The sequence below is a fragment of the Tachysurus fulvidraco genome, chromosome 8 (assembly GCF_022655615.1).
Source record: "Tachysurus fulvidraco isolate hzauxx_2018 chromosome 8, HZAU_PFXX_2.0, whole genome shotgun sequence".
NCBI classification, from domain to species: domain Eukaryota; kingdom Metazoa; phylum Chordata; class Actinopteri; order Siluriformes; family Bagridae; genus Tachysurus; species Tachysurus fulvidraco.
The window spans coordinates 16,753,268-16,777,968 of NC_062525.1; the positions used below are offsets into that span (position 1 = coordinate 16,753,268).

Consider the following 24,701-nt stretch of genomic DNA (forward strand, 5'->3'; position numbering starts at 1 on the left):
CATGTGAGGTACAGATATAAGTTTGGGTGTAGATACAGATATGTGGATTTGGACAAATTCAGCTCTATGTGTCTCCACACAGAAATGTAAAAGAAACAAGCCTGAGGTCATGACGTCAGCTTCTTTGAAAGTTTCTGACTGAGTGAGTGTGGAGGCTTACATATGACATCATGTCACACTGTATGAGTCAAATCATTGCCACGCCAGATCTCTACTAAGAAAACATGCGTCACAGATAAACATGCTGTTCATTTTCACTGCTCTAGAGTAGGACATAACTGTGAGTTAGAGTCATAACCGACTCCTACGTTGCAGCAGAGCATTGAATCCCATTTACATCTATATGTATGTGAGACCACAAGACCTAGAGGATGAGAGATAATGAGTTTTAGTGTTTACTAGGGTTCTGACCTGTTGTAGATGTTTCGTAGCGCTTCCTCAAACCTGCGCAGCACTTTGGGAGGTGTGGGCCACTTCACGTGCTTGCCGTGGTCCTTCATGCTGCGTACGTTTTGGAAGCGCCGGTGCACCTCTCGGATATACGACTTGACCTTGTAGCGCTGATATGCACGCAGAATGATGAGTGCAGCCCGCATACGACGGTAGCGCATCCTAGCAATAGTGCCACGCCATATCTTTAGCAAAATGACAGGAAACGATGGAATGGAACAGAAAACAAAAAAAAAAAATTCAGATTATAATAAAAAGCACTAAGAAAATCAGTATACAGATAATGAGAGTTGTAAATATAAACTAACACACACACACACACACACACACACACACACAAATAGAAAAAATGGTGATGGCAAAAATGCTATAGTCCTTGACTTGAGCATTAACAATACACGGTAATGGATCTCCAGGGAGCTGTTTAAGCTGCTCAGCTCTCAGTAAAGCTTGTGCTGCAATCTCCCTTCTGTCTACACCGACTTCCTCACACGGGGCAACTAATGTGTGCTTGAATGAATGTTTGTATAAATAGAGACATATGGGTCCTTTCATTAATTTCTTTCATTGCTTGAAAAGTAAATATTCATATCCAAGCGTCTGGACTAATGACTGGACAGACATTAGTAAACCTTGCATCCAAATCTGCTCCGATAGATAGATAGATGGATGGATGGATGGATGCATAAATAGATAGATAGACAGACAGACAAATAGCTCTTCAAGATCAAATCATATTTTCAAATGTATATAATACCAAGCATAATTACATAAGTGATAAATAAAACAAACTAGTGCCAAAAACCGTTTGCTAGATTTTGTTTATTAAGTCATCAGACTAGACCACTAATGTGGTCATTTTACTGATTTCCTTAAGCACTAAATCCCATGTTGAGCACTGCTCTGGAACAGTATTCAAAAAACCATTACAAAAGTGTCCTCGAGGTGTTTTAATAAATGTACTTGTTTAGACTGATTTATGGGCTATTACTACAAAAAAGTATTTGCTTATTCTGGGGATGTGGAGGCCCTAGTGGTTAAGGTGGCGGTCTATCAACCAGAAGGTCATGAGTTTGAATCCCAGGTCAACCAAGCTGCCACTGCTGGGCCCCTGAGCAAGGCCCTTAACCCTCAGTTGCTCAGTTGTATAAAAAAATGTAAGTCTCTCTGGATAAGGGAGTCTGCTATATGCCGTACATGTAAATGATCCATGTGCATTCTATTACTACACTGAAGAAAATCAACATATCAACATATGAATTTCGTAAAAGGTTTAACCTAAACCTGTCATCATTTAATTATTTACTATATGTTGATCTTACATATTCCCAAACTTGGTCCAAATTTAAATAATAATCAGTGAATTATTTCGTCAAGTGTAATTGCATGAAAAGCATGAAATACTCGTGTAATGCTTTTAGTCACAAAGATTTCAGATTCCAAATGTGAAAAAGTGCTACATAAACAAATGGAGAAAAATGTTTTCTTCAATATTATATGATGCTCTGAAAGTACGAGCAGGTATAATTAATGATTACTTAAATAAAAGGATTTTATCTTCCAAAACAGTCAGTCAGAATTTACTACATTTACATGAAACTTATGATTTTACATGTTAAAAAGAAAGAATTTTATGCAGTTTAAAGTCATGTACACAAACAACAGAAACTGTACAGAGCTTTGCTTATTAAAACTCCAGGAGTGAAGGAAGAAATTTTTTTGTCTTATTTCACAATGATTTTTTTGTCATCTTATTTCACATAATCAGCATTTTTGTTGATGTTGTAGTATAAACATTTACTGCAGTACTAGCCTAATCTCATTGTTAAATTGGGTCAAAACTGGATAGTGGAAACAACCGCTTTACGTGGAACTATTTCCAGGGGATAAAAGTCACTCCGATCTCCTGCATTTTTTACTGCTGGGGATCAAGAATAACTGCCTTGTTGCCATGTGTTGAAATTGTGATCTGTGAGTCATGCTGCAGGTCCAAGAAACAGCCAGCTGCTTCAGCCTGTTCAGTATAACATACTATATTTAAGTTCCTCATTAACAGCCAGGATGTGGTCATAAATTAACAAAAATAAAATAAAATAAATAAATAAATAAATAACTCCGTCCAGGGTGTATCCTACCTTGATGCCCGATGACGCCTGAGATCCGAGGTAGTTCGGATAAGCAGTAGAAAATGAATGATTGAATAAATAAATAAATAAATAAATAAATAAATAAATAAATAAATAAATAGGATCGGTTGAATAAGCCTATCCTGTTGTTGCTCAGTGGTGACTTTCTTCTATTTCTTAGCAGATGGAACACTTAAGTATTATTTGTATTCTTTGCATCTGTGTGTTAGTTACAGTAGGTGCTATAACACCTATTTTTATATGAGCCATCTACAAGATCCATAATAAGATAAACAACAGGCTGAAAGAGATTGCAGAAAAAAATGGAACCTTTCCCTCCACGACCCTGTGAGTGTGTATGTGTGTGTGTGTGTCTCCCCATCGGAAATCGTTGAGTCACTGCACCACACAGTACAAAACCAAACCAGCGACACGACAGTCACTCTATATCACATCTGATCCTGACACTACTGTCATAATATTTCTTGTGTTGAATCGATAAACCAAGATGCCTCCTGTCACTTTAAATCAAAAGTTTTGTGCCAGATACTCATTGTGGAAGCAGTGTGTCCATGTTGATGATGCAGTAGACATTTAAACAGGAGTGTAGCCAGACGGAGCGTACCCAGGGGAATGTGGGTAAATTAGGCCAGGAGCAGCCCCGGTTCCCCCCTCCCCTCCTATAAGCCAGTCAGATTGTTGCGTTAACTACTTGGACGCATTGCTTCATCGCCTCCCTTTGTTTTTATGGTCCAAATTTACAGCCAGGCTGTGGAAGTCTCACTGCAATAAAGTGTGACAGATTGCTATGCTAACTAGCTCTGATTTGTTTTTTTAATGGACTCATTGGTTGAAGAGATGTGATAATTGCCAGTTAGCCTGTTGTCAGACATTGGGCTGCATCCACGGGAATCAATATCACTTCGCAAAATAGTATATTTACAAATGATCACTGTAAACTCTTCTATCCTGAATCAACAGCAATTCCTAATACATGCTATGTATACAAACACTACATGCCTTTTGCCCTCAGGTGTCACCAGACAGTTACAGACGACTGAGAAAATGCATGCTGGCTTATCATCAATCAGCTGGACAGGCACGCAGTGCAGCAAAAACACCCCCAACAATCAGGACTCAAATTCAAGCACACCATTCCTACACATGCAAGACCTCCTGGGGAATATCTGCGGTTTTCCACAAAACACTTGATGCAAGGGTTCTGTCCTGATAGCATCACACTCTGATAGTGTGTCAGTTACAACCGATCCTAACCGCTAATCACCAGAGTGTCGAGAAAAGTGAGGGAACAGTTGGAGAGAGAGAGAAAGAGAGGGAGAGAGAGAGAAAGAGAGAGAGAGAGAGAGAGAGAGAGAGAGAGAGAGAGAGAGAGAGAGAGAGAGACTGTCTTCATAAATCAATTATAAAGGACTGAGCTGCATGCAACTGTGAAGGAGACCACCATGTTTTTTCCAGTGACCTCTAACAGACTGCTAGAGTTGGTTTGCGTGTGTGTGTGTGTGTGTGTGTGTGTGTGTGTGTGTGTGTGTGTGTGTGTGTGTGTGTGTAGGGGGCTGACATTAATGCAACAGCATGGCAACTGACGTAACTGTCACTGCCTCCACATCCACCTAGACGATCTCTCTCTCTCTCTCTCTCTCTCTCTCTCTCTCTCTCTCTCTCTCTCTCTCTCGACTCATAATTAATAATTACTCATATGCCTAATTCAAATCTGTGGACTTTTCTATTGAACAAATCTTGAGATAATAACCAGCAATCATGTTTCAATAAGAATTCTTCATTCTCTTCATTGTGTTTTATAACAGAAACTTCAGAAGATCTTAAGCACTATGAAAGTCAACGTTTGCTGCCATAGAAAATATCTTTCACTATAGTGGTCTTTCAGCTATAGATCACATTAAATTCTGGCAAGTCACAAGATGTCGATTAACTATTGAGCAAGTATCAATGTACCGATAACAAATTCCAATCAAAATAATGAATGCAAAACTATTTTCATCTCTCAGTGTGCTATGCAGCACTCACTGGAAAGAACAAATTGAATGGTCTATTTAACACATTCATTGATTGGTGTCGGTGGCTTTTTTATTTCTCTCATTGTCACGAGCTAGACTTTAAAATTAGAGTCATACAGGACAAATGTGCCCCCAAATATCTAAGTATAAAATTCACGACTGTAGAAGAACCAATAATGTTAGTTAATTAATTCAGCTTTTAGGAATTTTAACAGTATTCTGCACTACATTTGATCCATCTCCATGTTGAACAACATTTGAATACATTCAGTAGACTGTATATAAACTAGGCTTTTCATCAAAAAATACCTCTTGTACTATTATTACACTATGATTACACATTATAATCAAACCCCACTCCCTACTCTGAAAATGTAGCTTCACCTTGAACTGAACTGAAACAGTAACAAGCACACACACACACACACATACACACACACACGCATGCACGCGCAAACGCACACACACTCAGACACACAGGTGCATGCATAGTTACAAATATAGAATGTTTCTCAGCTTGTCAGTAATGGAAGCACTGAAGAAAAAAACCACATCTACAGAGAGCAAACAACGACTTAGCAGTACAGCTACCTAAGAGCAGAATGTAAAATAAATCAACTAATTTAAAACAAACAAACAAACAAACAAACAAAACAGTTCAGACATGTTTAGGGGTGGGCGGAATGACCGGAATGACCGGCGGAAAAATCTGTTTCAAGTTATTTTATTTCACGGTAGCGGTATACATCACAGAATAATAATTTTTCAGGTAAATCAACAAGAGGAACGTGCTTAATATATTAAATACCACTTTAAAAATAAAGAATAGGCTTTCTCTCCTTGTTTTATTAATTTTTTGCAAATCACATTTGTCTGCTCTGTCAGCCTTTGTAAACCCGAACCACGTCCATACCACTGATGTCGCGCCTCGTTTCACAACAAGTTCCTCCTCCTGCTCGGGATTGGTTTGTGGGATTTCTTTATCAGCATGTCTTTCTCCATGTTTTTCTTCTTATCTACGCTTATGTGCCCCTTCTCCATCGTTCTCAGATTCAGGCGTGCTACACGTGAGGTTAACCAAGCCCACTAATTTAAATTTCACGGTATGCACGGAATAGAAAAACCTGTAACGATAGACATTTTATTCCGTGGAAACGGAATATACTGTCATACCACCCAGCCCTAGCCATGTTTATTATTTTTTTCCATGCTAACACACAGCATTAATTTTGTTATATACTGCTAATTGTTAAGTTTGAATTACTGTACTTTTATAATATTGATTTTTCAATTGAAATCAATTGAATATCAATTGAAAATGTGCTGCTTTAATCAGAAATGTATCATATCAAGACATCACATTGGATTACCTAATAGCTACAGTACATGGATACAAAACGAACAGTAATCCAAATGTGCTAGCTAACTCATTTCGGTTTATCTCCACTACTTTGTAAATAAGGACAACTTTACTGTGTGGAATACAAATAAAAACCACATTTTTTCCCTAACTGGTAATCTCTATCGATGATGTTCCTTGCTGTTCTTATATTCTGATCTATTATCATCTGTTCTTACAGCTGCAAGCCACCATTAGCATGTACCACTTTACATTTACATACCAGATATGTAGCACACCACATCAATTTTGTACTAAATTCTTGTTTTTGTCCAAGAATTAAGATTCCTAAACATTATTCCAGGCTGTAACTGAGCTAGATCACGAACATTAGTCCTAAAAGTGGTATATTGATAAAACTCGGGGAAAACACGTTTAAATTGAAAATAATATCTCACTCACTCTCACTCACTCATTTTCTACTGCTTTATTCGAACTACCTCGGGTCACGGGGAGCCTGTGCCTATCTCAGGCGTCATCGGGCATCAAGGCACACACTACTCGCAAGACTCACACACTACGGACAATTTTCCAGAGATGCCAATCAACTACCATGCATGTCTTTGGACCGGGGGAGGAAACCGGAGTACCCGGAGGAAACCCCCGAGGCATGGGGAGAACATGCAAACTCCACACACACAAGGCGGAGGTGGGAATCGAACCCCGACCCTGGAGGTGTGAGTCGAACGTGCTACCCACTAAGCCACCGTGCCCCCCTGAACATAATATAATAATAATACTATATATAGAAAAATATTTAACATCATACAAAGATACTTTGAGAAAACCTTTTACGTGGTTGTTTAATGGTTGTTCTCAATATGTGGACAAATTTGCATAATGTACACAAACGTATTGTACTGTAAGAATACAAACACAAGCGCGTCAACAATACAAATTCATGAAATAGTTTATATTCAAGCAATAAGAAGCAAAAATAGATTAAATGCCAGTTTTTTATGCAGGACTGCTTCTTTAAAGAAAAGTCTGCAGATTTATATGACAAGTCAAAATGAAAGGATTAGTAAGTAAAAGTAAATCCCAGCTGACAGACATCTGAAGAGGCTTGTTGAGTTAAAATCTGGATATTCTAAATGACAGTAAAAATCCATCACAGGAGGAGTCAGTTACATCAGTCCTGTAGCTTAGAGCTTTCACAGGACTACAAAGGAATCTGTGATAGATGGATTTACAGTAGACAGCATATTCGTATTTTTTATTCATAAAGCTTTGTAACAATCACTGCAACACAGAGGTTAATAAACGGGCATAAACGGGCATAGAAGATGAATATCATGGAAAACTGAGACTCCTATGCAACGTGCAGAACAAACTGTAAACATATTAAAAAATCAATTGAAGGAGAAATAAAGTTTATGAATCATGAATTTTGCTTTGCATGATTTTTTCTATCAAAGCTATATGTGTTGGGTATTTTAAACATAGGAAAATAAAAAGTTGAGCAGGTCATGCACATTTTGAATTGCTGTGTGAAATAAGCTGTGAAAGAGCAGTGAATTGAGATGGGCTAAAGGCCAGAATGAGGCGGATGTGTATGAAAATTACATCTACTTTTAGCTTAGAGCTCTTTTGCTTGGTTGTAGGCTGAGAATAAATGGGAGATACACATATCCTGGGGACTGATACTTAATCAGGAGGAGGAAAAAAAATCTATTTCTGAAAAATGGCAGCCAATCCGTATAAACAGAGTGTGTATATTTTTGTCAGTAAGCTTGTTGGGGGATGAGAGCCATGGAACAGATTCTGCCAAAACGCAAAAAACTGCCACTCTGAACATAAAGCCTTTCAGTCTGCTAGGTACTGATAAAAGGCCAGATGATTTAACACTGACAACAGACACAACAAGACTGAGGAAAGATTCACATGAAGAGTACAATTCAAGGTGAAATTCATGCGCCTTGTGTGTGATTGTGTGTGTTTTGCACCACTGTGCCCATCACTCAGCTCAAGCACAGATATTATACTCAGTTGAGACAGCTATTGCCTGGGGCTGAACAGCGTGCTTAATAAAGTGGCATTGTCCCTGAAGATGGGACTTTACCTCCAGGGATAAAGTAAAACACAGCAGTGTGAAGCCAATATCTATGTTCGTGAGCCAAAGCATGGCGGTGTCAATCCAAAGGTTGTACAATCAATCTCAGATAGTGGCAGAGTGCAGATTCAACACTATGGTGTCTGCTGCTGCTGTGGGATTAGGGACACCCATATAAGCCAGAGCAGGGATTTAACTTGGGAGAATACAGCAAGTGTCATGATTTCATAAACTCATAAAACCATATAAAATGGAAACCAGAAAGCTAAAACCATAAAAAAATTTAAAACATCTTAGAAAAAGATGACGTGACACGTGAATCTACCTATTTTTTGTTTCAAGCTTCTGTTTAGAGCTCTATTCTTTTCCTTGGGTTGGGGTTATACTTACTTTTACACTATGCTTTTGCAAATTTTTCAACAATTCAACAATCTTCATCAAGTTATGTTCTCACCTTCTGCAGAAAGAGGACAATCCTTTGCACCATTTGGGCTCTTTGCTCCTCCAGGCTGAAGATGGTACGTGGTGTACGGATAAACACCTTCGTCTTGCCATAAGCCACATCATGCTCAAAGCCGCACCCTTGCAGCAGACGTTTCACTGCCTCCTGATCCGAGGGCAGGTCATGGTTCGGCCAAGTGAACTCCGAAATCATCTTATACCTGGCAGTGGAAGACAGGGTATATGTGTGATCTTAAAGTTGTGTTTTTGTTTTGTGTTGTGAGGACCAAAGCAGATACAAGCTCTTCCTTTTAGACATTAGGAAACACAGAGGCATATTGCAGAGAGACATTAAAACATCTCTCTTGTATTTATGCAACCCAAGCATTAAACTGACCCTGACTGGCTCTTTAGAGCTCTGCTATGAGTGTTGTAATGATTTACAGTGAGAACATTAGTGAGAACAATTCCTGTACTTAATTTGTGCACAGTTTTGGTTGTTTGAGGCCTTTTAGACTAAAATAAAGAGTAGCAAAATAACCACCCTTATTGCTTTTAAGTGTGAAATCAGACATGCATTGAATTAGTGTAGAATCTCCAAATATAAAATAGACTATTACATCAATAAAGCCATACCAAGCTCTTATCATCTCTTAACATGCCTTGGATTTTGGATTAGCATTAAGTATTTCTATTTTAGAATCTTTGCAGAGGTGATGAGGTTTAACTACATAGATGGGCTTTGCAGAAGACGCTTACCTCTGTAAGAAGCGAGGGTATGTTTGACGGTTAGCAAAGCCAGCACGCCGCACACGGACATTCTCCAGCAGGCCCAAGTACTCTACCTGGTGCTTACAGCGTTCATACTCAAACAGCAGTGGGGATTTCACGTCATTGGGTTTGATGCAGCGAACATAGTATGGTTCCTGTTCACACCATCAGTAGGGTGACAGACAGTGATTTAGTGTTGGTGTGTTCACTTAATTAACAAGCAAGAAGATACAGATATTGTCTAAATTCTGACCTTAGATGCCAATTTCTCCACTAGTGAAATCATTGAGTTCTTGAAGAGTGTGGCAGCTGTGAGAGGACGCTTGGTGACCTCAGTGATGCTCAACTTTCCCTCTGGCCACATGGCCTTTAGAACCGGGTTCGAGCTGCAGCAGAAGTCATAAAAAAAAATAGTCACATTAAAAAATGAAAAAGAGTTATGCTAGACATGAATAAGCCAGCAGCCTGATGAGGACAATGACCTGTTGTACAACAGCCTCTTGAAGTCCTGGAAAAGGGTGTCCTTGTTCTTGTCAATGAAGCCCACCACAGAGTAGCTGGTAAGGAAAATTTAGAACACGGTGAGAGGAAGAGCTTTCAAACATCTTTGTTTGGTAAAGAGAATTAAAACATTATGGAAGTGTCTGAACTGAGAAAATGACAGGAGGTGGGTGGCAGATTGATCTGCTACTCAATCTCAGACTTCTAAGTGCTACATTTATTGTTTCAGGCTCCTGAGAGAAAAACAGCATCATGTCGCTGACTCAGAGTGCTCTTTTTCTCATATGCTTTCACTAACTAAAGGTTTTTTTTAGCACCATTTCTTTCACACATACACATACAGTGCAAGGTATGGAGATGGTAAAAGGTAATGTAGACTGCTTAAAGTTCTGGTTCTTCAGACCTTGTAATGTAGAAAGAAAATTAATACAGGTGCCAAATTAAAGAATATATAGAAATCTAGAAACCTGGTTTTAAAAAAAAGATTAAAAACCAGGTTTCTAGACCTGGTCCTTGTTTACCTATAGTACTACATATGTTAGTGTTTTCCTCCTCCCAATTCAATTAATTAACTGATTAAGATGAAGTGAGCTTGTTAGAGCTGGAAAAACACTCAAAATGTGCAGGTCAGTGGTTATGACCCAGAACGTGGATTCATTAATAGACAGTTCACCTTTATCCTATGATAAAACATTTATTTCCTTATGGGAGTGCTCTCTTCAAGGATGACAAGGCCTTTATCCAGAGAGCACTAGAGCTCACTAAATGGTTTGGTAAGTATGAAAATGGGTAGTATGAAAATGCCTAGCATAAATCATCTTATGGCCTTCACAATCATCAACTCTCAATCCAACACCAATGGGAGTTTTTAGGCTGATGTGTTAGACTGCACTCTCCAACACAAACATCAAAACACCAATTAATGGAATATCTATTACAATGACTTTTACATGCCAATGTATGCCAATGCTGATTTTATTTTAATTTCCATACAATATCTATCACACAGCATATATTTTTTTTCAGTATACTTGTAACGGTATTACCGACAGCACTGTACTGCTAGTGTACTTACACCACGTCACCTGCATAGTGGCGAATGCGAAAGTCTCGGTCAAACTCAAGGCTCTTGTCAGTAGGGGAGAGCTATAAAGAGAAACAGATAAAAAAAAAAGGATGGATCTGGCTTTTCATTGATGGTCACAATAGTTTTTATGCTTTTAAAAATAAGAACAGCACAGAAGCAGCCAGCCAAAAAGCACCTGCTCCCCATTCAGAGATACAAAATCCCTGGTCTAATAATCCCCACAGAGTGAAAATAGAAGAAAGGCACAGAGACTGAAATAGAAACAAAGAAATTGAGGAAGAATTTTGTACACATTTATGCATAAAAAATTCCGGCAAGAACAGGTCATAAAAGCAAAAATACATTAGAGTTATAGAACATATACTTTTACATGATGTATATCTTTGATATACATATTATGAAGATGGATATGGAAATTTAGGATTTGACTTAAAATTACATTTAGAAAAATGCAATTGTTCATTAGTAAATGCTATTGGTGAGATACTGTTCTATTAAAAGAACAGACCAAATCTAAAATCTATTCAGTGGCAGTGAAATGCCTCATGTTGCAAACAACCTAGTAAAGTGTTTATTGTGTGAATTTGAGAGAGCTACCATGAGGGGGCGCACTTCTTCCTCACATTAGCTTTCGATTAAAAAAAATAAAATAAATCTGTCTGAGCATTGCAACACGGTCAGTTGAATAAGAAACCTAAACATTACCTTCAGCCTCAGGCTTCAACAAGAACATCTAATATCTTTTGAGCACTTTTCTGATGACAAGCTTCAGACTCTAGAATGTTGCAATCTGATTGGCTTACTGCACATCAGTGTACACAGGTTGTAAAGGAAAAATTATACTTTTAAACAACATACATAATATTCAATTATTTTTTCAAGAGTTTCTCTGAAAGTAGGTGGTTATTTTTCGTTGACGAAAGATACAAAACTTTTGAGTAAATCAATGAAACTGCCAATAGCATCGTAAATAAATACAGAATATCTATAAAATTATAGTTCAGTGACTAAATAGCTTAAAAGTTCACTGTATCATAAAAAATAAGCTGCTGTGCCACTGATTTTCACTGCAGTAACACTGATGGTGAGGTTTTAAGGTTTTCATTCATTCATTTTCTACCGCTTATCCAAACTTCTCGGGTCACGGGGAGCCTGTGCCTATCTCAGGCGTCATCAGGCATCAAGGCAGGATACACCCTGGACGGAGTGCCAACCCATCGCAGGGCACACACACACTCATTCACACACTGCGGACAATTTTCCAGAGATGCCAATCAACCTACCATGCATGTCTTTGGACCGGGGGAGGAAACCGGAGTACCTGGAGGAAACTCCCGAGGCACGGGGAGAACATGCAAACTCCACACACACAAGGTGGAGGCGGGAATCGAACCCCCAACCCTGGAGGTGTGAGACAAATGTGCTAACCACTAAGCCACCGTGCCCCCCTTTTTAAGGTTTTTTCCCCTTAAAAGATGATATCAGGGAGAAGAGGCTTAACAGGTAGACCCGAACAACTTCATTTATTACTTTTATCAAACATATGAATCTCTGTGCTGAAAGTCTAAACAACACTTTTGCCATTGTCACCGCTATATGTAAAAAGTTTTTTTTGTGATTAAGATTTTAAGACAACTTTCTATTTTTTAAATGTCACAGATTGCCATCTGTGTTTTTGTGTTATTTGTACCAATATACCATCCGTTACTATAGCAGATGATGAGTAGAGTGGTATGTACAAAATATTACTGTTCAACAAACCATTAAATTGCACAACATCTAAATTGCACTCATTGCATTGTTTTGCTAATAGAATATTTATAACAGACAGTTGTGTCTTATGCAACAGCAACACCATCCATCATCTAATATACCAAAGCAGGGGCAAAGACTGATGATGCATACTGTGTCATAGGTTTATGTATACATTTCTGCCTGCCCGTGCTTGGGCTCTTTATCTCTTTCTCTCGGTGCTGCTGCCAGGCTTTATGGGCATATTTCTGGTGTGTGATTGTTTTAGCAGCAGCACACAATAAGCTTACTTCTGAGGGAGCAGAGTGAGCTCATATCGGGAGTAAAGAGGCCACTTCACAGAAAGTAGGACAATCAGGAGCTGGATAAAGACCAATTTAAACACTGATGGGAAGAATACCAAAAGAGAGGTGCCTTTTCAATGAAAGAGAGAATCCTTAAGGATTATTTTTGGGCCTGAACACCAGAAGCAGATCACATTTCCATTCTTTGCCCTCCCATCCCATCTGCCTGCACAGCTTTGACAACTTCACGGCTGGCCAGCGCAGGCCAGGCTTCAGATGGATCAGACAGACTTCCGAGCAACATGCTGAGTTCCCTTCCTCGCCACGTCTATCTCGATCGGTTACACTCTGAGATGCACACACATACACACACACACACGTGTATCAACAAAGAACACCAAGGTTCATCAGAGCAATAACAGAATATGCAGATGCACAATCAACATTTAATTATCTAGTCAGACAGAAAAGGAAGGAGGCTGGCAGACAGAGATAAGACACACTGCAGAAAGAGGGGAAAAAGTAAGGGAACTGAGAAGCAGAAAGGCTTCGCACCTCATCTAAATATAGCAAGCATCCTCAACACAACACCTCGAAGGCTCTAACACACCCTGTTTTTTGACGACACCAAATGAAAGCAGATGTGACGTGGAGCAGATAATTAAGAGATGAGATGAGATTAATGGCTAAGTAAATGTCAACTTTTATAAGTAGGAAAACGTTTCAGACGTCACAGCATGTATACAGTACTCTGTGTTCATTTAGATGTGTGTGTGATATAAACATGAGTTATGGAGTTTTATAAGGCACAGCACACAGGTTTTTCTGATTTGCAAATAAGGGTACACAGCTATAAGGTTGGGTCTTGATGGATCATCCAGCTCCACCCCAACCCCTCTGGCTTTATTGCCACCCCCAACAGTGTGCCATTCTGCCCACCACCTGTGCTTCTTTCAACAACATGATCATTATGATGGCCCCGGAATATAATCACTTTAACCACTGTCAGAGTGTAAGGAAGGACCATGTCAAAGCAACCTCATGTTTCAATTTAACCTGAAGCACTGGATTATAATGGAAAGATCAAAAATGTAGAGCATGCAAATCTCAGATTTTAACAACTCCAGAAATTAAGTTTGCATTTAAATTTTATACCTAATCAGCAAGGTGATGATGATGATGGTGAAGATAAACCTCCCAAAGCTAAGTGATCTAAGCTTGATCACTTTTACCCCTCAACAAATCAACACCCATCTAACGTAGAAGCAGAAGCAGGCACTATGGCAAGAATACATATAATGCCTAAGCGTAACAACTAAAAGACGCTGAGTTCAACCAGTGTATCTGACCAGTGTATTTTTTTCCAGAACAATTTTGCTTGAAATTCATTCATTCATAGATTCTCCTTCTGTTTTTTTCTGGCAGGCAGTGTGTTAGTAACAGACCGAGAAGGTCAGTCCAGCCAGTCTCTATCCTCAGCCACAGATTCCAGCTCAGACATTTCCATGCCAACTGTGAGTCCAGCAAATCCTGGTCTTTTCCAGGGTGTCAGGAATGGCTGGGACTATTCCCTACCTGGACACTAGGGGGACATTTTGGCAGTTTTTGTGTCTTGTGCCATGTGCTTTTGTTATTGTTGTGCATCATTTGTGTTTGCCCCAACCTATCCTTAATTTGTTCACAGGAATTCCCATTTTTTTCTATCAGGGAGCTCAACCCTTTTTGATCGACTGTGGATGTCGCTCCCATACCTGCTTCGTCACGTGCCTCGCCCCCCACCAGTCTCGCTCTTCCCGCCTGCCTCGCTCCCCCAACCTGCCTTGCCACGTGCCTCGCTCCCCCACCTACCTCGCAGCATGGCTCAGTCCCCCACCTGCCTCGCAGCATGGCTCAGTCCCTCCACCTACCTCGCAGCATGGCTCACTCCCCCCACCTACCTCGCAGCATGTCTCACTCCCCCCACCTACCTCGCAGCATGTCTCACTCCCCCCACCTCGCTTGCTGTCTTCGTTTGTTGTTGTTTCTGTTTCTGTGTTTTGTGTTCCTAGTGTTTCCAAAATTTGGTATTTTTTCCCCTTAAACTTGCATATCCATGAAGACACCCCTGTTTTTTTGACACAGGGTCGGTGGGCTATGCCTCAAAGTCCTACTAAGAGCTCTAGGGTGCCCAAACCTCCTGTCAATTTGGAGCTGCAGCAGCTCTTCTCTGAGGCTCTCCCAGCTTGTCAAGCTCCTCACACTAAAATGGAGAAAACCCTGTGGAGAAACCTGTACTTGCAACCTGTTACTACCTGACTCATGACCACAGGTGAGGTTGGGGACACAAAATGCTCCTGATAAAGATAGATCTGCAAACTCAGGATCTGCTCCACCATCACAGACCAGTACAGCAACTGTGATAGCAAAAGATTCTTCCGCAAATAAGAGGGATATTCCTGTATATTCCTTCTAGCCTCCCCATACAGGACACTTCTTAACCTTTGGACCTTTGAATATTAACCTTTGACTTGAAAAATATCCTGTCCATGAAAAGTTGTCTGGATAGAATTAGTTAAACTGTCCTTCATTTTTTATAGCACTACTATACTACTATAAAAATACATAATTCATGAAGGGCAGAATAAGTAAAAGATTGTTAACCAATTGGAGATAAAAATGTCTACTAAGATACCACCATATTTTGAAGACTCTCAAACTGTGTGATTCTCACAAATTTCCCCCAAACAGTTAAATCAATAAGTAAATCAATGTGTAGTTCCACAAGTCCTCTTGTGCTTGAACCTGAGCCACTTAATTCTTGTTTCCACCCAAAAATAGTAAACGGTAAGCACAATACTCTTTTACAACCCTGCATCTCATGATGTAGTAAACTCCATTCTGCTCTGTGAAGGTCTGAGCAAGGTTCAGAAATCAGCCGCTAATGGGCTTCATTGCCCTGCCCTGTCTAATCAAAGCTTCATCAGTTAATGAGCATGCTCTCGCCTCCATTCAACCATCTGCAGTGACGACCTCCTGTCACGTGTCTCACCTTCACCCACCATGTGCTCATAGAAAGGAGAAAGAGAACAGAACAACCAGTAAACAAGAGGGAAGACTGAAGCCCACCCACCCTTCTCCTAACATAGAAGCCTTGTGTGAATGACTGTGTCAGAAAATAACTGTAATTAAGAGCTTCTGTGAAGCAAGGCATTTAAAATAACACACATCTGGGATGAGAGGGTCACAGTGAGAGAATACGCTCTTAGTGAGACACTAAGAACATGAAAGAAGTTTTTATGAGAAAAATGTATACAACAGTGGCAACTGTATATCATACACTAGGTTATTAGACTTGACAGATAACAGATCTAGGACCTATCTGCCAATACCGTTGTCTTCTGTATATCCAACACTACATACACATGGACGCATGCTTAGTGCATATTGCTTAGTGCATATTTGCTAGCATACACAGTCCTCATGATTAGCATCTTCCACTGTCGCGTCTATGGCTTGTTTGCTAAAAGTACCATCAGCTGCAAAAGTATTTAAAGGTGCCCTTCCACACAAAACCGTTTTTACTTGTATTTTTTGATACGTGTTAGGTCCATACGTGTTTGTTTTGTGTCAGGAATGTGAAAATGAACTGCTACTGTACCTCCCCTGTCAGTTCTAGCCACTTAAAAGAAATAAGCGGAGAAATCAGGTCAGTTAAAAAAGCTGCTCAGAGTGACGTAGAAAGGATCGAGCTCATTACTATTCATGAGCTCTCCCACTTGAGACCGCGCCCACAGATTTCGTGTAGCTCAGTGAGTTTCCTATACAGCAAGGATGGCTGAACGTCAATATACCTGAAGAAGCCATTCTGCCGCAATTCCAGGTGATTGTAAACAAAGTTCCTCTAGCCTAGGCTACTTATTGCACTGGGTGAATGAATAGTCATGCTCTCACACAACTGTCATCTTAATCTATTATCTCAAAGTTAAAACAAATTTGAAACCAGTTCAACAATTAAAATTAAAATAAAAGCTTGCATGCTCAATTATGGTAGTGTTTCAGTGGCAACATATTGGCCTTGTAATCAGGTGTCACAAATCCTGATGCATATTTCTTTAGCTAATATTATTTTAATACACTATCCTAAGCATGAAGAAAATCATGCCGTAAGCCTATAATCTAGTAGCATAATAAAAAAGACCAGAGAAATTCTTAGTTTTTTTAAGGTGGATCCAATAGATTTTAGCTTAGATTTTAGATCCAATATTTTTAGAGAGTGGCCACCGTAGTAACCACCCCATTTGTGCATCATGGCTGGGCCAATTTGACCATCTCTGTTGACAAATGTCTGAGGTTGCAGAGACCTTATAACTCTTGGAACTACAAATCTATTCCATAAGCCTCATTTTAGTTAGTGATAAACAAATATGCTGCAAATAGTAACAAAACTGACATTTCAGGGACATTTAAAAACAACAATTTAAAATCTAATCGTTAATACATTTTCTAAAGGCTTTTTACATTTGAAATCATGTCAGCAGAAGCTTTAATATCATTGAGGATTCCCAAACATCCTGACACCTGTAAATATCTGTGCTATTAGTAATGTACTGTACATGTCACTACATTGGTATTAAGCTTGTATTACACTGGAAATTCCCAGTATTGGGATTTGCCAGACTTAATGACTTTAATAAACACCACAATATGTCTGTACAGTCATAAAAGACCATCAAAAGCGCTTTCAATTGCTAATGTGAAAAGAAGATGCCTAGTAGAGAAATAGGCTTTAAAAGTAAAGAAGAGGCGACAGGTAGTGTTCCAGGCTACAGATAATGCAGGTTAGAGTGAATTCACTCAAACATACACACACTCTCAAATACAGAGACTAAGCCTCTGTGATGCAATGACCTTGTTTTCCCCTACTTGAGCTCACATACTTCACAATTAATGCAAAAAATAAGTGCTTTACTAGATCTGCCTCAAATCATCTAGTGTGCAAAGCCTTACCACATTCAGAACCAGTGATGTATGTAATTTCCCTGTAGGAGGCAGACTGCAGAGAAAATGTGAGGAGCAAAACAAGAGGAGGAAAAAAATGAGAAAATAAATAATACTCTCTGGATCACTTGATTATGGGTTAAATCATGAACAGTTAATGATATAGATAAAATGTCAGGAAGATGGAGAACATTCAGCAGCAGGTCTATTCTGATCACTCTTGCACATACACTCACTTTGATTTAGTGAAAAGGAAACTTAACAAGGCATACATTTAAATGGAAAATGCAATCAATACATCCAGCAACACACACACACCTCCACATACACTCTAACAGCAGAAATGAATCACTTCCTCTCTCTTGTTTAGTGTAGCTGCAGTGGGCACAGTGGGCAGTATTCCTCTGCATTACAAATGAGCTGTCTTGGCCAGTTGCTAAACAGACACCTAGGGACAGTTATTGGCTTGCATACCAGAACCTCCATGTACAGGACAGAACTAACATGGAGGAAATCATGCAACTAGGCAGAAATGGACAATGATAACTAAAGACATATTTCTTCCTAGGTTTACTTTTTTAGTTCCAGGTAAATTTCCAGTTCGACCTCTCTTTTTCTGTAACATCTTTGCCAAGGCTGTGAGACTGCAGTCTCACTAGCTCCCATTGGTTGGCAGTGACATCACCTAGAGCTCAATACAGAACCAAATACAGAGAAAACTTCTAATGATCACTGATGCCATCTTCTGTCCATTCAGGGTAACATACTGCCAATGTGTGATTTAAAGGCAGGGTCTCCGATTTTTAAAAGCCAATGTCGACATATAAAATCACCAAAACAAACACACCCCTAACCCAAATGGTTCCTACCCCTGTATTTATATCTCCGCCCACACGTACATACGTAACCTAGGCAACTAGTGGAAAGAAATGTGTCTATCATAGCTGAAGGGAAGAACGATATGATTGCACATAAACAAACAAGCAAAAATGACACACAAGCATAATCGTGCAAAGGACAAAGGCATATATTAGTTCTGTGTAACAAAGCAAAACCAACGTTACTCACCTATCGAGAAGGAAAAAAGCGCCTCGGCGTCTTAAGTAAAGTTGAATTTCCCGAGTCAGTAACTCCTGAGCTAAACGCTGTTACTACACAAAACGCGGTTGTAGCTGCCTCTCTACATTACTACGATAGAAAAGAGGTGTTATATGTGTAGTGACAGCGTTTAGCTCAGGAGTTATTGACTCGGGAAACTCCAATCACTGAATATGCGGCCAACTTCCTGCTCCTTCAGTTCTCTCCAGCGCTGGAAAGCTGATCCTATATTAACACGTCCTACTTCTTGCCTTGTTGTAAGCCTTTATTCGCTTTCTTTCTTTGTTTTTATCCTCCATGTCAATGTTAAAACCGCTTTCTGTTAATGTCACACATGTGCACTGAACACTCTCTCTGCCCATATTGACAAGACCCGCCCCTTTTTGCTCATTGGCTACACGTTTGTTTTAATTTTTGTTTTGATTATTGTTTATTATTTGACCCGACTCAAAATAAAACGCATTTCTCAAAAATCGGAGATCCCGCCTTTAACCAGAGTTTAGACCTTATTAAACATCTCCCTTTTGAAATACTAAGGGTATTAATAGATACACATCTCAATACATAAAAAACAAAAAATGATACTCAACTTAAGTAATAATTAATCACATGTCAATTGATATGATGGGATTCAGTTCAGCACTGATGTGCATTGAATTCAGGTCTAATCTTGTGTGATGCAGTTCTGTTCAACTTAACTTAAATTTTACACTTTTTAGTTTCTCAGTACTTTGAAAAGCTGTGTTGTTTTTGTAAAAATAGTAAAAAAAAGGCTTGTGATGGAACAACTGTTTATAGATGTTATAATGTAAATGAAGTGCATCACAGGCCATACCTTGCGGCTGGTGTAATGAACGTGTTTGGCCAGTTTGTTGTTGAGTGCCTGTAGGAAAACCTCATCAGTCACCGTTCCAACATTCATACACGCTTCGTCCAACACAGCAAAGATCCCCTTATGCTGCTGCTCCACTAGGTCCACGATGATCTGATTATTAAAGTAATCGATCTGCCCAAATAACACAGAGATGCAAGTTGAGTGAGTTATTTAGTGAGTGTATAACAGAATTGAACTGATATAATGCATGGAGTTCTTGAAGACAGAATTGTGTCATGGTCCTACATGTTTCCATGGGATGCCCTCGCGCTGGTACTCCTCCTGCTCTTGCTTGAGCACCAGCTGAATGAAAAGCTGCTGGAGTTTTTCATTGCAGTAATTTATGCAGAACTGCTCGAAACTGGAGAATGTTTATAAATAAATTAAAACAGAAACAGATAAAGAGAAACATCAGAATTATAGTGAGGAAATGTACATTTACAGCATTTAGCAGACGCCCTTATCCAGAGCAACTTACATTTTTAATCTCATTTTTATACAAGTGAGCAATTGAGGGTTAAGGGCCTTGCTCAGGGGCCCAGCAGTGGGAACCAGGTGGACGTAGGAATCAAACTCACAACCTTCCGATTGGTAGCCCAACACCTTAACCACTAGGCTACCACATCCCTCAAAGTCAAAGTCAAAGTCTTTTTGCGTTGATTAGATTTGAGACACACCTGTTGTTTTGAAATATCTCAAAACCATAGATATCCAGCACACCAATTACGGTGTTCTTCCCATGGATTTTAGCATCATAGTTCTTCACTTCAATAATGTCATTAATTCTTCCCACAATCCAGCAGAAGAGGCGTTCATAAATAGCCTAAACAGAAAAAAACACAAATAAGACATTCCTAGAATAGACAACACTGTCATTATACTTAATCTAGTGTATATTACATATACACAAACAGATGACTTTAATATGAACACTTCTCTATTCTCTATAGTCTCTTGTGCAATATTTTACTTTTAGGAGGTTTTTTTAGCAGGCAAAATTCCCAATTCTGTATTGTATTGCTGCGACAATGTCCTTCATTACAATACCCAGCATGTACTATGCAAGTGCTACCCTAACCCTGTGCATTAGTCACATTAGTAGCCTTTGCAGGACTGTTATTTAAAAAAAAAAAAAACAGCCAATAATAATATAGGAGGTAACAAAATTATTGTACTTTTAAATGCAAACTTCCATTTTGGAAATTAATAATTTATTTAAAGCTTTTAGACTGGACAGTTCTTTTGTTCTGTGTCTGCAGTATTAACTAAAGGTTGAAATTAACAAAAGGTTGATTAGTTTCCATTCATCAATCCATCAATGCATCCATCCATCAATCCATCCATCAATCAATCCATCCATCCAGCCATACTCTATCTATTACCCATCCAACTCCCATCCATCCGATAGATTGCTCTGAAGATCACGGTTAAAGCATGTTCTGCTGTACCTTGGCCAGAGCGTCCCGGCCGTAACTGGCCTCTTTGTCTGTGTGCTGCTTGTCAATGACATCGCGGCCAGTTGACACAGTGCGGTAGAGCAGTGCCTTCTCCACATTCTCCTCTTTAGTGGATAGCAAATCCCCAATCACTGCAACTAACTTCGAGCTCTCAATAAGAGTCACATCACCATCAGTGCCAAACTTGAGGTTGCCCTGAGAACAATTAATCACAGTATACAGTATTAAGCAACAAGTTAACCAGCATTCATTGTGAACATTTATGAACATTTGGGTTTGGGAAAAAACAATGGCATTATATTTAATCACAATTAAATAACAACATGGGTACCAGGTGCAGGATGGTAGCAAGGATCTTATAGACAGTCTGGATCTCTTCTGTGGTGAATCCTATCACCTTCATAGCGTCTGCTACAGCTTTGAAATCCGCAGTGTCATTGATGGAGGACTACAGAAGCGAAAGAGAAGAATAGATGAAGGCGGGCATGATCCGCATAAAAATCCTCAGATCCTCATAATCCAATCATTATATAACAAAAATTTGACAACAGAATAGAATATAAGAGTTAATGAAAATCAACAAGTAAAACCAAGTGTCGTTAATAAATAACCCTATATGTTGTATAAATCAGTGCAACGGACCAAACTTTCCTAAATGATTCACATACAATATGTAAGGATTCTTTATTCCACAGAATGCATAATTACATGTTTTGGCTTTTAAATAAAGCTCATTTTCTCATCATTTCTGATTTATTTTGGGCTAAACTTAATGAACCAGCTCAGGGGTGTAACAGCATTTACTGAGTAGTAGCAAGAAGAGTAAATACAAATAAAATATTGTTGTTAGTGCCTGATATACTGATTGGCTGACTATGTAATGTTTACGATTCAAGGTAAGGGTAGGATGATACTGCAGCTATAAAAAAAAAAAAAAAAAAAAAGGATTTTCCAGGTATGGCTTATTTAATTTCTAGAATATTTCATTTATTGAGCTTATGTGTAACAACTAGAAGCAACTTAAAATTTGTACAATTTTCAATAATTTCATTAAACAAAACTGTTTATTCCCTGTTAATACAATAATACTCCTTGTTTCCATTCTGAAATAAAAAAAATTATAAATAATAATAATGCAACATACATTTTTGTAACTAAACTTGCTTCCTATTACTTACTGAATAATTAATAGTAGTTACTGAAATGCTTTTAGGAGTAAAACTGAATAATAGCTTGGAAATTTTAGGCAGGGAATAAAGTATGTTTTAACATTAAATACCACTGTTTTTATTTAAACTGAGTACCAGAACATCTGGCTTTCCTCCAAATGACAAACAGTATGTGTGTGTTACTTAGAGCCGTGCCTCTGTGCGAAGCAACTGATTTAATGTGTTACATTACATTTATAGCTCCACAATTAAAGACAGAGAATCGCTGATGCAGTAACTAATTTCTCCAGCTCCCTAAGTCTCAGAAAACAACAACTCTAGACTTTCTAATCATTCCAATTCTCTGGTGGCTAATGTTTCCTGCAGTCTGGGGCTTATTTTCAACAGGAGGTAACCCAGGAAACCACAACTCTTTTGGACACAGAAAGAAGCTTGACCCGAAAGTGTTCCTATTTTTTTTTTTAAGGGGGGGGGGGGGGGTGTTGGAAGCCTGGCCACAATGTTTAAACCACCTCGATGTGTGCCATGACTCTGTTAACCACACAACTCAGTATGTTCCATGATGTCAGTTTGTTTGTTGCCATAAATTTGTTTTTGTTCTCTCCCATTAAATGCTCATGTGGCGACAGCTGAGCCTCCCGCTATTATTCTACTCACACACTCATCTTGGGAGAGCATTGAAAGACTGAGCCATCATGCAATAAATATTGCACATAGAACATTATGAACAGTGGACGATCCATACCACTGAACACATGACAAATAATATATTGTTCTAGCTTTATAGAGATTTACAGAACGTTAATTAAAAATATGCATGTGATTTAGCAAAATGAAACTCAATACCTTGGTATGTCCTCCAACTTTAATGTAATTATAAGCTATAGGGTCTTTCTGCATGTGCAGCGTTCTCAGCAGAGATTCTGGAGCTCCTTTCACGAGCTGGAGCAAATCAAGAACACAGACGTTAAACACTAATATGCCAAAGTTCGCTTTTGTTTTCTTGGTCTACTATAAATAGTTGAAATGCAAACAAACATTAACTCATTATCTAGTAACGTCAGTCCACAATACTTAATAACTAAGTATTGTACCTAAGGCTTGTGCAACCTTGTACATACTTCAAAAACAGCATTTTATACATGAGAAAACAGTAATTTCTCTACGGTAGCATAACACTGGGAAAGGGTTTATTTTCAGTAGATAGCTATGACTTCGGAATTCTAAATATAGGTTGGGTAGCAACTGGGATATCTGAGTCATCTCATCCCAGACTACAAAGACAAAAACAAGCCTATTAACTTTTTTTTTTTTCCTAAACTCCCAACTCACCTGGTAGAAAGAGTGGAAACTTCTCTCTCCTTCTTGTTGGAAGATCACTCTAGACTGAAAAGATTTGACTGGCATTTACTATAATTCAAATGTAATTCATCTTAATAGAAGTTTGTTATTTTAAATAATTATAAAATTGCGTTATGATAAAAAAAAATTAATTATTAACTCGTGCGTCACATTTAATGAGCGAGTTCATGAGTTTGTGAGTTTCATGATCAGATGTCTCAGGTAATAAAACACACTTACAGATACATTCTTTGGACAATTCAACAAAAACATCTACACACCTGCTTATTTATGCAATTATCCAAACAGCTGATCATGTTTCAGCAGCACAATGATAAAATCATGCAGATAATCAGGCAGGTCAAGAGCTTCAGTTAATGTTTTCAGCAATACTAGACAGCTAAAGATAGTCAAAACATCACCGGACCTTTTTCTAATTGTCATCTGCCCATTTATGGTGAGCCTGTGCCCATTTTAACCTCAGATTTCTGTTTTTCCCCATTCGGCTCTTTGATATAAACATTCATTGAACCTCTTCACCTGCATTTGCATGCTGTTGTGCACTGCACTGCTGCCACATGATTGGATAATTGGATAATTTCATGAGTGAGCAAGGGTACAAGTATTTCTATTACAGTGAACATCGAGTGTAAAACTGCTTTTAGGAACCAAATGCTGACTGTAAGCACATTCTAACATTTGCAACTTACCTTCTCTAGCAGGTAATTACTGATATGGCCACCAATAGGGTCTCCTTTAAAGTCAAAGTTGATATCCATGTATTTTCCAAAACGACTAGAATTATCGTTGCGGTTGGTCTTGGCATTTCCAAAAGCCTCTAGGACACAGTTGGATTTCAGAAGCGTGTTTTTCACTCTGCAAAAA

The 24,701-nt window shown here is 38.9% G+C and overlaps 1 protein-coding gene across 1 annotated transcript in view; it reads right to left on the minus strand.

Annotated features, from left to right (window-relative positions):
• Positions 1 to 24,701, minus strand: part of myo1d (myosin 1D) — a 61,150-nt gene that overhangs the window by 22,851 nt on the left and 13,598 nt on the right. The window contains exons 4-17 of the mRNA XM_027140374.2: positions 24,527 to 24,692; positions 23,808 to 23,861; positions 23,322 to 23,417; positions 21,638 to 21,754; positions 21,298 to 21,501; positions 20,527 to 20,672; positions 20,096 to 20,210; positions 19,811 to 19,981; positions 10,853 to 10,923; positions 9,759 to 9,833; positions 9,530 to 9,662; positions 9,265 to 9,431; positions 8,519 to 8,726; positions 412 to 635 (exon numbers count right to left, since the gene is read on the minus strand). Coding sequence (XP_026996175.1) covers positions 412 to 635; positions 8,519 to 8,726; positions 9,265 to 9,431; positions 9,530 to 9,662; positions 9,759 to 9,833; positions 10,853 to 10,923; positions 19,811 to 19,981; positions 20,096 to 20,210; positions 20,527 to 20,672; positions 21,298 to 21,501; positions 21,638 to 21,754; positions 23,322 to 23,417; positions 23,808 to 23,861; positions 24,527 to 24,692 — 1,947 coding nt within the window. The remainder of the gene's footprint in view (positions 1 to 411; positions 636 to 8,518; positions 8,727 to 9,264; positions 9,432 to 9,529; positions 9,663 to 9,758; positions 9,834 to 10,852; positions 10,924 to 19,810; positions 19,982 to 20,095; positions 20,211 to 20,526; positions 20,673 to 21,297; positions 21,502 to 21,637; positions 21,755 to 23,321; positions 23,418 to 23,807; positions 23,862 to 24,526; positions 24,693 to 24,701) is intronic.